The sequence below is a fragment of the Anguilla anguilla genome, chromosome 4 (assembly GCF_013347855.1).
Source record: "Anguilla anguilla isolate fAngAng1 chromosome 4, fAngAng1.pri, whole genome shotgun sequence".
NCBI lineage: Eukaryota > Metazoa > Chordata > Actinopteri > Anguilliformes > Anguillidae > Anguilla > Anguilla anguilla.
In genome coordinates this window covers 48,022,614-48,035,968 of record NC_049204.1, presented here as the reverse complement: position 1 = coordinate 48,035,968, position 13,355 = coordinate 48,022,614, and the positions used below count along the sequence as shown (strand labels likewise).

Genomic DNA, 13,355 nt, shown 5'->3' with positions numbered 1-13,355 from the left:
GGCGTGTGTCGTCTGCGGTCTGCGGAGGAGAGGAGCACAAACACAGCACACACACACACCGCTCACGGGGCTCACACTCCTAGCACAAGCTCTGGGTCAGCTGCGCATGTTGTTATGATTATGGCTATTACGGGTATGATTGCGGTTGTTAGTGACATTTTAAAAGGACAGAATCCAAAGGCAAACTCTTGGGGTGAACGACATGTGTCCGGTCGCTTTTTCCAGCAGACCCTACCCATGAGAATTTGGCAGCTGTAACCTTGAGGTACAAAGTCAGTTTTAGCTAGGCTCTTGACATGCTCCAAGCGTATAGGCATGAGAATGCAGACCAGCACTTTTTGAGGAATGCGCTTGTCCAAGGCTGAGTGCACCTTCTCTTTACTCATCCAAATTATGGACGCTCATTTGAACGGCTGGTCAGAATATCCATGCCTTCCATACTCACGTTAAAGCATTTTCACTGATTTTGTGCTTACTGTACCTCAGCCTCAGCCATTGCAAACCTTCACTGTTATTTGGGTTTTTTTTTTTTGTTTTTTTTTGTTATTGTTTTCAGGCTCGCTCAGGTTTTCCTGTGATGTGTTCTGATTGGCCGACGCCCGATGCGCAGCGCACACGAGCACAGAACGTGCCTCCTCTCATGCGCAGAGCGCGGGAGCGAGAGTGCTAGCGTTAGCGCCGAGCCGATGGAGCCTGAGGCGCATTTAAATTCAGCCAGTGTATTTCCTGTTCCGCTTGCGGCTACCTGTTCCACTGTGCAGCACCGCGGCAACAGTGAAGCAGCACAAATGCACAGTAACCAGCCTCACTCCCTCTCTCCCTCCCTCCCTCGCTCCCTCTCTCGCCATGAGATAAAGTGATTCAGGTAATGAGAAGCTTGGACGGGGGGTGACTGAGACACGTATCCTCAAGACAGCGCGGGGGGAGGGGGAGGGAGGGAGGGGAGAGGAGAGGAGGAGAGAGGAGGAGAGAGGAGGGGTGCGGCGTTGCGGGAGGGGCACTTGAGGGAGAGAGGAGACGCCGCAGTCTGAGGGATCCGGAGTGAATTAAAGTCGGGACTCAATCATCTCCGGGGGCCGGACAGGGAAGGGAGGAGATGGCAGAGAGGGTCAGCGCGTGCCGCTCGCCGCTCTGAGGTCTCCCAGGCTACCGCCGCTCTGCGGGAAGAGTCCCGTCCTCGGCCCTCGCGGCACAGCCTGCGGCACGGGCAGGGCGAGGGGAGGGGGGCACGCAGGGCGGAGCGGGGTGCACTTTCCAGTGGGACCCGACAGCGAACCGAAAATGACATTTACGCCTCGTAACAATTCCACAGCTGGCCCACGTGCGCAGGAGAGGAGGGCTAGCATATAAATTAGGAGGTGGGGTGGTGGGGGGAGGGGTGAGGGGAGGCGCTGACCGAACGCAGCAGCAGGAGGAGCACAGCCGGAGCGTGAACTTTGTTCTGGCGGTCTTGGTCGCCCGGGCGCTTTTCGGCGGGGGAGAGCGGCGTGCGGGACAGCGGAGCGCGCTCACACAGACATGCTTAGCCGCGCCGGAGCCGCCGCCCCGCCGCGGGACGCCGGGACGCACCTGCTTCTCCATGGAAACGGGCAGCCCGGGGGGCCAGCCCAAAAAGCCGTGTGAGAGCAGCGGGAGTTCGGCGCGCGCCTGGCGACGGCGACGGGAGGAGAGCTGGACGGGCATGGACAGGGGCTGAGCGGGGGCTGCCCAGCGGCACGTCCCAAACCCACCGCCCGCCCTCTTGATGCATTGCTGTGGGCTGGGACATCGGCGGAGAGTACAGGTTTCCTATGTGAGTCGCTGCCGGCTGCCGCCTCTCATCCCTCATTCACTAAGATGTGCGTGTGCAGCGAGAGAGTGAGAGAGAGAGGGAGAGAGAGAGTGTGTCTGTGTGTGCTCATGCAATGTGTTTCAGTGCATCTCTGTTACCCAAAACCTTTGCTATTTTCTCTTTTTCACCCAACAACAAATGGAGAAAGCGAGAGAGAGAGAGAGAGAGAGAGAGAGAGAGAGATAAATAATGTGTGAGAATGAGGGACGCAGAGGTCCACAGAAGGAGAGAGAGAGGTGGCATTGCACTGCCCAGCAGGTCAAAGACACACTGCGTGTCTTACTTTATCAGCTGATCCCTGGGGCTCGGGGGCAGTCTCTGCTGAGCCCGGGAGAAGGTTTCCTTTAGCTGGTTTTAAAGAGCGTGCCCCAGACGCACAGGGTCCGCGGTTATCTGAATGCTGTCTTTGCCTCCCTGGGTACCTGTAGATCTTTCCAGAATACCTGTAGGCAGATCTGAGTTCAGTATAATACATGCAAAAAAAATGAGTTCGGTTTTTTTTTTTGCATGTATTTTTGTGGCGGGTGTTAGCTTGCTGGCTCGGCTGATTTTCTGCAGCCGTGGTTGGCATGCAGTACCGGCAGCAGAGGCTTACTTGCAGGGCGATGCTGAGCACCGGACACAAACACAGCGCTCCCTCAGTGCTGGACACCTGCGCTTCAGATTCCGTGTTTGGGCGCCCGGAAAAATGCATTTCACGTGTTTAGACGGTTTCCGCACGCTGGGGTGACGGTCGGGTTTGTTTGTTGAATTTGTCCCGCGTGCGGTTTATGTGACCGTCTGGCCATTCTGTTTTGTTTTTAACGGTCCCTTGTTTAGACAGATACCACTACTGTTAGCGCATGTGCTTGTCACCGCACTTCTCTTAATGGAGTGCTGGATGAAGCATATTAAAGATTGTTTAAGCCTGCTCAGTGTAAAACGGCAGGGTGCTGCTTCACCCGTGTGACATCATTGCCTCCTGTCAAAAAATATGGTGTTGGGCAAGTCTGAGACATTTTGCTGGGGATTTTATTGCAGGTTAAACAGCAGGCTGTGTTTGAGGCGAAGGGAATACAGATCGGTCGTTTGTATCGACCTTGGGCAGTTGAAGGTCTCCTCGCGGCAGACGGAGAAGAGCGGCGGCGTGTTTATTCTTCGGGAAGAGCATAATAAATCACCGGCACATTCTGTGTGGTTCAGAGCAGGATGAGAAAGTGAAAGGTTACATCTGCCGTACGGGCCCTGGGCGTAACGTGTCTGGCCATTCGCAATGCTAGGCCAGGCTTGCCCGAGAACGCAGCAGAAAGTGAACTGATACCCCTTTATTTGTGAACCCCCCCCCCCCCACCATCCCCCCAAACCCGCCCCCCGTCTGGCAAAGAGGTCGTTGCCAGTAAGTTAATTGCACCAGAGCCCTTCTCCGCTCCCACAGTGAGTCAGAGAGGCAGGGAAAGTATACACGGTGTGCTTTATATAAATAAATGAACGGCCACCCAGAGTGGGCCGGCTCGTTCCAGTGTGTCTGGCTTCTCCTCAGGTGGGGATGTGCTGGGCCAGCGCCTCTCGGCTGAGGCTTTGATCCCCGCAACTTCAGTCTTTTCACGCTCTCCCTCCTTTCCGCACCACGTTAACAGCGTCTCTCTGTTTCCTCATGAGGTAAAATGTCACAGAATGTGCTCTCAAACAAAGCTTTAAAAGGGCAGATAATCTCTGTGAGTCAAACTCATCAGTGAGGGCGAAACAGCTGCTAAAAATAGCATCGCAACTGGCTTTGATACTTTGTCAACCTCTTCAATCTATGATATTAATTAAACAGATTTTAAATGAGTTTAAATTGAATATTGTGCTGCTTTCATTGGAGGTTGTGATGCCATGATTCTGATGTGATTTCTACTGACTCGAGTGTGTAGGTTTATGAAACCATCTTTTTGCTTTGGTTTTAAATTTTGGCGGTTTGGTTTCACGGTGCTCATTGTTCTTAACTGGACTGTTGTCTGTCTTCACTTGCTATAATCTGGTGATTTCCTGTCTTCTGCGTCCTCATTTCTGTGGAAAACCCTATTAAGTTTTCTCTGGAACACCGGTCTCCATGACCCCATTGACAGTATTTACACTGGATTGCAGAACAACACATTCATCCCAACACACTTTCCCAGCAGTTCTACCATAGGCATAGTGGCTAGGACCCTCATAGATCGGTCTTTAGTGACCTGTTCAGAGCAGCAGTAGACCAGCAAAGGAGCTGAGGCACACTGTCTCACACAGAGGCTGTAGATGAGGACATTTCCCTGCCCACCGCTGTTACCACTAGATGTCTCCGTCATGCTATCAGATCAGCTGGGTGTCACAGACTAAGAACCCACTGCTGTAACAGGTACAGGAAAAAACGGCACGGGTACATATTGGGACAGATGGTTTCCACACTGGGAGGAACACAGGGCCCACTGTCAGTATACCTGGGGCAGTTCTTTACAGAAACAGCCCGGAAGTATCCATACAGTTCTTTTTATAAACAAGGAGATTTATTAAATCATCTAATAAAATGATTTATAAATTATGATAGAAAATAGTAATGCATATGGATACATTTCTAGTCCCTCTTCTGCTGTGCAAAATTTTTTTTTTTTGTGCTTACACAAATGAGTATTGTGTTTTTAATGCTATACTGCTTTAAAATATACTTAAAGAAAGTGCATGTGATTAAATTATTTGTAAAAAATAAATAATTTTGAGTATGTGACATTCTCTCATTCAGCTGCTGTGTTTTGAATGATGATCCCAAGTCTCATATGTCATGTGATTTCAATGCAGTGTGCTTATTGAGTGTGTTGGTGCGTGTACGTGCATCTGTTTGTATGTGTGTCTCTCTGTGTGTATGCAAGGTCTGTGAAATCCGTCCTTATAAAAGTGTGTATGTAGGACTTGTGTCTAGACAAGCCAGTCTGCTAGCACCTGTACTCACTGAGCTGTTCTCATATTTCGAACAGTGCGGTGACACTATGCTTTTCGTGTGCCAGCACTGCTGCAGCTGGGATTAGCAGTTTCAAAAGTTGTTTCAGTCTGGCCGATGAACGGATTAACACGTTTGGCCCTATGGAGCTGTGTGCTGCGGTGTTGTGGAGCTGTTGGGTGCACTTGTGTTTGTGTGTGTGTGTGTGTGTGTGTATGCGTGCATGTTGGTGTGTGTGTCTGTGTGTATGCCTGAACTGTGTGTTTGAAATTCAAACTATGAAAAAAGTACTGATACTGCAGTTGCAGCTGGTGGCAGTAACAGCTTCAGCCATTGAGCTGCATACAGTATGCCCTGTACTACCAATACAACCAGCAGTAGAAAGGCATCGAAACTGGCAAAGACTATGAACCGAGAAATCCAGTTGTCTTCTTCTGCCACAGAATAGAGTTGATAGTATTTTGTCCTGTTCAGTCAAGTGGCTGACTGTCTCCAAACTGCAGAACTGGGCTGGGAGTCCACTGTACAGGACATCATCGGTGTGCTATATGCAGGGTACCTCCAGGTGAATGGGGATATGTTTAGACCAGGTTTTCAGCAGCTGGCATTGACAAAGCATTGGAATAGATAGCTGACATGGTCTGTTATATAAATGAAAGTCTTGTGGCCTTTAAAATGCCTTTTAAAGTTCAGCTTGGTAAATGTGCACAAGGATGTGCCTTGGAAACAAAATGTAAATAAATAAATTATAAATAAGTGCTTTTTCTCAGAATTTTCAGTTCGAACATTCTTGAGCTGAATGTCCTGTAACTGGTTCAGACTCTGAATGGCTTTTGTTGTTCCTTTTCCCCTGTGATTTTACAGACGTTATGTCAGTATGTTTATCCTACTGCTTTACATTTGGAATGTGTGTGTAGAATAGAATATTGTGTGCAAAAGTTTAAATTGTATCAAAATAACCTATTTTTGTCTCGGTCATTGTAATGACACCATGCATCTCCAGTTTAAATTATGTGACTGCTCATATTCTTCGTAAGAGTGACATGTGCAGTGGTATTACTTATCAGGCCAGAATGTATTACTCTACAATTAACTGCAGCAAAATGTAAGATCTAGTTTTCAGTGTTACATCTGATGTGCATTTGCACTTGGGTAAGAATTTGGTTTTTGTTCACAGATGTTTGGAAATAATCGGGGGATGTCTGATTACTTCAGTTCAAGGCTGATCTGTTCACATTTTTGTCATTAAGTCTGTTTATTTGCTTCCCATGTGAAAAACTGCCTTCACATAAAAAATCAGGGTTAACAGAACCATGTTAATAATTAATTCATTCTGCCTCTGACTGTCATGTAAGAAACTGGTTTTATTATTATTATTATTATTATTATTATTATTATTATTATTATTATTATCCTTTTTAATGAATTTTGCCTCTGTGACTCGGGCTGTTGTACAGTCTGGCTTTAACAGCCACAAACAATTCGTCCTTTAGGAGAACTCCACTAATTGAAGACAGGCCCCAATTTGCCTTTGTTTTGCCTGGTTTCCCGTTTCCCATGATGCCACAGTGGAGCGGGGAGAGCGCTGCCTTGGCACGTGCTGCTGGAATCTGTATAATCTGCCTCTGTGTGGACATGTGCCCAGCGGCCCCCAGCTGCCGCTAGATGAAGATAACTTAATGTACAGGGGATGTGTGTGTGTGTGTGTGTGTGTGTGCGTGCATGCGTGCGTGTGTGTGTGTGCATGTGTGTGTGTGCATGTGTTTGTACATGTCTCTGTGTGTGTGCATGTGTGTGCGTGTGTGTGTGTCTGGGGCACGAGTGCATGTGCGTGTGTGTGTGTATGTGGGGTATGTGTGCATGTGTATGTAGGGTATGTGTGTGTGCTTGTGTATGTGTGTCTTTGGGGTGTGTGTGTGTGTGTGTGTGTGTGTGTGTGTGTGTGTTTGTGTGTGTGTGCATGTGTGTGTGCGTCTGTGCGTCTCTGTGTGTGTGTATGTGTATGCGTGCGTGTGTGTGTGTGTGCGCGTGTGTGTGTGTATGTGTGCGCGTGTGTGTCTGTGCGTCTGTCTGTGTGTGTGTGTGTGTGTGGGTGCGTGCGCGCGCGCGCACGCGTGTGTGTGTGTGTGTGTGTGTGTGCGTGTGTGTGTGCGTATGTGTTTGTGGTTAGAGGGGGGCTGAAGCGTGAATGCTGCAGGGCACACCAGCTGCTGTTTTTGCTCAAGAGGCGTTAGTTACCAGCTCACAAATTTAGATACAATTCAGCAGAAAATACCTCATTCACAGAGCTCCCCTCAGCCAGAGGACTGACCTCGTATTTTTTATGACTACAGCAGAGTGTTTATGTCACTTCCTCTGAGCCTGCTGCATACGCGTGAGCTTCTACATCCTCCTGCTCATTGGGGGAAAAACAGTGCCATTTGCCCTGAGAAGAATGGGAGAGAATTGTTTATCAGCCTCGAATGGTCTCACCTGAAACACTTCTTATTGGCAGTGGATATGCTTCCACCATTACAATGATTTGTTTGTGGTAATCTAGTGATGTTCAATGCCAGGCCAAACGTGTCCATTCTGTGACATGCTCACAGTGCTTCATACATTGCCAGTTGTGAAGCCAAGCATCTTGAATCAGTTTCTCTTGAGTGACCTCACAAAGAAAAATCGTTCTGATGAGACAAGCTGTGAAGGCCAGCTTGATGAATATGAAATGCCAGGTTTAATCTTGCTGCGTATTTACCCTCAGGGATCACACTACCTGAAGTACCGTGCTATGAGATTTTTGCTGTTGGTGCCAAAGAAACAGCAGGAGCCATTGTAACCATGGTTCTACATGTCAGCTATAGATTATTGTATGAATATATCTCTAGAACTAATGATGATAGTATGCGATACTTATGAAGAACCCTTTTTTAATTTTATTCTATGGGGAAAGCCCATACAGTGAACTGCAGCAATGAAGGAGAATTAGCCCATTCGTCCAGAATGTATTGTTTTTTTTCTCCATTAAATGGTACAGCCAATGAGTTTGGCAATGAGCTCAATCCTCCAGAGATGTCCTGGAAATCCCAATTTTCTGTGCCGTGTATGTGTCTCGGCATCAGGTCAGTCTGTCTGGAGGTGGTTTTCCTTGGCGGACGAGACCACATTCCTCTTCTTCCCAGCGAAATTGGAAACCGAAGGAAACTGCGGCTAATTGGCCGCAGGAGCGTTCTGGCATGTCTCGATCGAGGCAGATTTTCGGCAGTCTTTTCTTTGTTTTGTTATTTTTTACGTAATCTAACCCTGGAATGGGAACCCTGCGCTTCCAAGGAGACTCCAGTGGAAGAGCGCCATTCGGTGTGTTCCGGAAACGCGGCTAATGACGGTTTGGCCTTGCAGTCTGGGGAAGTTCCTCCGGCCCCTCTGGCATTGAGTTGTGATGTTTCCCCAGCGTTTGTGTAACACCCCAGGAGCCGGCATTAGGGTGCTTTGGGGAAGAGAGTGTGGCAGTTGAGCGTGAGGTACTGGCGGTAGTGCTTCAGGTGTTTCCCTGAGGGGTGTGCAAGCTGGCACTCCCTCACACCATAGCTGATTTCCCCACTGTTTTCCAAAAATAAAGGAACATTGCAGTGAGGCGCCCGTGTCCCTTGCAGTTGGCTGTGGTCCCCCTGGTGGAGCCCCTGTTGTTTGGCAGGAAGTCTAGTGCATTTCATGGGGCTGGCTGCTCCATTGTGTAGACTATGAGACTCAGGAGTGAAGTGGAAATGACTTCCCTTTTGGCAATATTGGTGACCTTGGGATGTCATTAACCTGGCGAGCCGTTCCATCACTTTATGCCGTTGCCGGGTGTGACGGCATTCATTTTCCAGGAATTTTTTCCCCTCTTAAAAAAAGGTTGATAGATTTAGGACAGACAAAACACATGGACTGTATGCAATGGAACGTGTTCCCTTCATAAAGATTTTCACGTTACTGCCTCCCTCCCTGGTGTATGGATAGCAGTTGCAGTTGTATTCTGATACTATAAATAGTGTTATTTATAACAAAGAACGTTTTTTTTAGATTGATTTGGCAGGTGTAGTATTTGAGTATGCTTAACCAGTCAGTCCAAGGGTGTGGGCTGCGTTTTGATTGGAGCAGGTACAGCACTTTGAGATTGCGTATCCGCTTGACTGTCTTGATTCATCGTCTGCTTTGAGAGTGCACCGAGAGAGGCTTCTGTTCTATTTTTAAAACTGTCACCTTTTTCTTCTGAAAGGAGGCGATTCGTATCCGAATGTGAGACAGATGTAATTTCCCCCGATGGCACGTCAGAAACACGGGAAGCAGTCTCGGCTGTGACACGCGTGAGCTAGGTAGCACGCTGTCACCCGCGTGATCTGTTCAGTTTTCCGTAACTTGCGTGATCTTGGCATCGTGGCGTTACACATGTGATCTGGTCAGTATTCTGTCACGTATGCAGTGTAGTCAGGGTGCTGTAACGCATGATGTAGTGACCGTGCTGTAAGGTGTGACCTAGTGCACTGTAACACGGTCTAGTCTGCATGCTGTAATGCGCATGAAGTAGTTTGTGTGCTGTGACATGTTTGATTGGATCAGCACTCTGTAAAGTGTGATGCAGTATGTATGGCATGTAGTCGCACATTTACTCAAGCGATTATGCTGTAGCATCTGTTGTAGAGGAAAACAAGATCTTACACATGGCCTCTCTCATGTACGATTGCATTCTACAACATGTATGATCTTGTCAGTGTGCTGTAAAATATATGATCTCATCTGCATGTTCTGCTGATCCAGTCTGTTTAGTGCAAGGCAGCATGCACTTTGGCAGCTTGTTGAAATATCTGATACAGTCAAATGTGCCGTAACATGTACGATCTAGTCAGCATTCTGCAACACGCGATGTGGTTGCATTCGTCTACCATGCACGGTCCATTCAGTGTGCAGTCGCTCGTATGGTCTGGCCAGTGCGTTGTAAGGAGCTTCATCCAGTCAGTATAGTGTGACGCGTTTCATTCACGTCTTCGCCATGTGTCTCCCTGCCTCGTGTTCGGGGATGAGCACGCTACCTGTACGACTGGACGACAGATGAAAAGGGGAAATGTGACCTTTGGGAGATTAAAGTCATACATTCGCGAAGGATGTGCAGTCTGTTTCAGTTCTCCTGAAAAAGAGGGCAGACATGTATGTTCCTTTTTTACTGTTTCTGTCTCACCTGTATCAAACATCAAACCTCTGGTCAATCAGGGGAGGGTGTGTCCTGCCCTGCACGTCCTTCAGAACACGTGGTGTCAGCACCCACGGGGTTTATCTCCCACAGTCAGTGTGCTGGACCGCAGGTGACCGCAGGTGAGCACAGGTGACCACACGTGACTCCAGGTGAGCACAGGTGACCGCATGTGACCCCAGGTGAGCACAGGTGACCACATGTGACCCCAAGTGAGCACTGGTGACCGCAGGTGACCACCGGTGAGCACAGGTGACCACACGTGACTCCAGGTGAGCACAGGTGACCGCATGTGACCCCAGGTGAGCACAGGTGACCACATGTGACCCCAGGTGAGCACTGGTGACCACATGTGACCCCAGGTGAGCACTGGTGACCGCAGGTGCTATGTTGACCGGGGGAACTGCTATTGAGCGTGAGATAGGAACACCCTGCTGGCCGTTGCCCTTGCTCCCTGGGTATTGCTATGGCCAGTTATGCATTGTCACACAGTGCTTCTGGCCAAATACAACACTGGCACAGTGCATGTTTAGTCCACGCCACTGGACACCAAGTGTGAGTCCCTCAATGAGATGCACCCCTCTGACACCATTTATTTATTTATTTAAAGCCAAATTCATGGCTTACAGTGTTGCAAAATACAGTCATGCCCCATCAAAAAAGTGAAGGATTTTTACATGAATGTAGTTATTTTTGGAGGGTTTTTAATGATAGCTGCACCGGCAAAGGCATTCCAAATCTCAAATTTCTCCGTGCGGTTTTCATGCCAGTTATGGTTCTGAATGTGCTAACTATGGATATCATGCTGGTTAAATATATCAAATGGCACTGAATCCTAATAATTCCACATTTCTAGCAAGACTACTCCCCAATGAATCAAGACATGTGTGGACTGTCTGTACCCATATTACATTTTTAAACAAAAACAGAGAGTTCAACAGAACTCCCCCAGGATTCTATTCTGTAGGATTCTGCAAAGCTGACCAAAAAATTCTGCAAAAGTCCAAAATTCTGTTCCTGATTCAGATTCAACACAGATTCATGGGGATATGGCAGCAATGGAATGAAAAACACACCTCTCTATCATGTGTAATTTAACAAAAAAAGTATGTTTGTTAGTGATTCCAGAAATGTTTTATTATGTACATTGATATGAGTTGAAACTATGTTAATTAGCCTAACGTAGTTATATTTATTAAATTAGAAAGATTATAAAAGATATTTAAATTATGCAGGGAAAATATGTAACATTGCTATCCAGATGGTGTCTGAACTACAGTGCATAGGTGAGCAGTCAAAATGTTGTGATGATTAGGCTTGTAGTTTCCTTGCATCGCATCGCATCATTGCAGGGCAAAGGGTTGTTAAAACAGAAACAATTATTGTGAGAAGTTTAATTAATAAATAGAATTAATTAGTAGCATAATTATTATAAATTTTTATAAAATATATCAAATAAAGTAAATTAAATAAATGAAAATAGATATTGCAGATTATATTCTTAAATGAACGTTACGTGTTGTGTGCATTTTGAAGAAGGCAGGATCCTTGTGCACATTGAAACATGTTGTTTAAGAGGATGGGAGTGTGTGGGCCATGTTTATGGAGGTGGATGGCGGATGGTACTGAGGACTCCTGTTTACAAACACGCTGCTGCCTCCACAGGACCAGTGTGGAGACAGCGGTCCGCCCACATAATCCCATTTCAATCAAGTCACACTAATCACTGCTGATAGTAGCAAAATTTAGCCTGGATCTGGATAGATAATCTAGATTGACATGAACCATAAATACAATTTTTTTAAAAAAACAATGAACAGAAGGGAGGAGAGAGCGAGAGAGAGAGAGAGAGAGAGAGAGAGAGAGAGAGAAAGAGAGAGAGAGAGAGAGAGAGAGAGAGAGAGCATGTCTTGCCAATAATACACCTTGAAATTGAGAGAGAGATTTCCAGTTGCCTGCCTTTTTCCATTCCGTAGTGGCTTCTTTCTTATTGGCTATCAGGTTACCTGTCCCTCAGCGTGGATGCTGTGACAACAGGTGCCAGCTCTGAGCATGAGCATCAGGCAAGAACCCCCAAAGGAGCCAAGGGAGGAACAGAGAGAGCAAATGAGAGGAAAAGAGAGAGAGAGAGAGAGAGAGCGAGAGAGAAAGAGAGGTGTGCTGCTGTTGAAACCACACTCCTTTCAACAGCAGCAAGAGGAGGAAGAGTCTTGTTGTTTGTACAATAGGAAAGAACAAAAAAAGTGTGAAAGTGAGAGGGAATAAGAGAAGGGAGTGAGAGAGGGAGAGGGAGGGAGAGAGGAAGGCAGATGTACCTGCTTGGACTGTGCTCTGTTGACGCAGACCTGGGACGAGCTTCACAGCTGCGTTTGTGTGCTCTGCAGTCCTCGTGGACTACCCCCCCAGCCCAGCGCAGCACAGACCCGCCCCCCCCCCCCCACTCCCCCACCCCCCTCCCGCTCCATCCAGGGCCCCCTAGCGCCGCTCCCTCCGGTATTTATGTCTTAATGCTCTCATAAGCCCGGCCTGAAAAGCTTTCATCAAAGCCGCGCTGAGTGATTGGGCGTTCGCCGTGACATGTCGGGGAGGGGTTCAGACCTGAAGTGACACCGCACACACGGAGCCGGAACGCGCAATCAGCGCCGCCATCGCGCCGGAGAGAGAGAGAGAGGAAGAGGAAGAGGAAGAGGAAGGAGGAGAAGAACAGGAAGCAGCAGGAGGAGATCCAAGAGGGAGATGCTTTCGGCTGCGGGTGACGTCCGGGAGCACGGGCGGCTGCGCGGCGTCGGCGCGTCTCCCGCGCCCCGCTGAGGCGCCCCCCTTTTTTTAATTGGGCGTCAGCCGCGCCCCGGACAGATGTCGGTGCGGTTTCAGGCGCTTCGGAACGCGAGGAACGCTGACGAGTCATGGGTCCCCGTCCCCACTCCGCCCGGCCCGATCGCCCCTGCCTGGCTCCCGCTCGCCTGCTGAATTAACGCCGCGTCGCTTTCCGTTTTTACGCTCTTATTTTTTAAAAATTTTATCGTATTTGTTTTTATTATAATTGGATTTTATTTTTTGCCGCGGGGGGGCCGGAGGACAGCTGAGGCCGGCTGTTGGAAATCCATGCTGCCAGGGGCTGCTGCTGGTCACACTTTCGCTGCATGTTGCCATGCTCAAACCACCAAAGAGCAAAAATGTCTCCTGGGTGAGTACGGATTTCTGGAAGGGTGGGAGTGGGGCGGGGTGCGGGTGGCGTGGAACGTGGGTGTGAATGAGCGGAGTGTGGTGGGGGGGGGGGGGGGATGGGCGGGTGGGAGGTGTTGGTGACAGATTTTGCATTGTCTTTGACTTCTGCTGTGCCTCGAAACACCTGCACTTGTAATTGTCACCTGACAAAGTGTAAT

The 13,355-nt window shown here is 48.4% G+C and overlaps 1 protein-coding gene across 4 annotated transcripts in view; it reads left to right on the top strand.

Annotated features, from left to right (window-relative positions):
• The window catches only part of cacnb2a (calcium channel, voltage-dependent, beta 2a), an 85,293-nt gene that overhangs the window by 14,474 nt on the left and 57,464 nt on the right, over window positions 1-13,355 (top strand). Inside the window, exon 1 of one of the 4 annotated variants that reach the window (XM_035413990.1) lies at window positions 1,400-1,792. The exons of 2 other annotated variants lie outside the window; for them this stretch is intronic. In XM_035413990.1, the coding sequence (XP_035269881.1) occupies window positions 1,745-1,792 (48 nt within the window). In that variant the 5' untranslated portion in view covers window positions 1,400-1,744. Of the gene's footprint in view, window positions 1-1,399; window positions 1,793-13,013; window positions 13,157-13,355 lie in introns of those variants that run through there. One more of the 4 variants, XM_035413991.1, reaches the window with a different exon arrangement.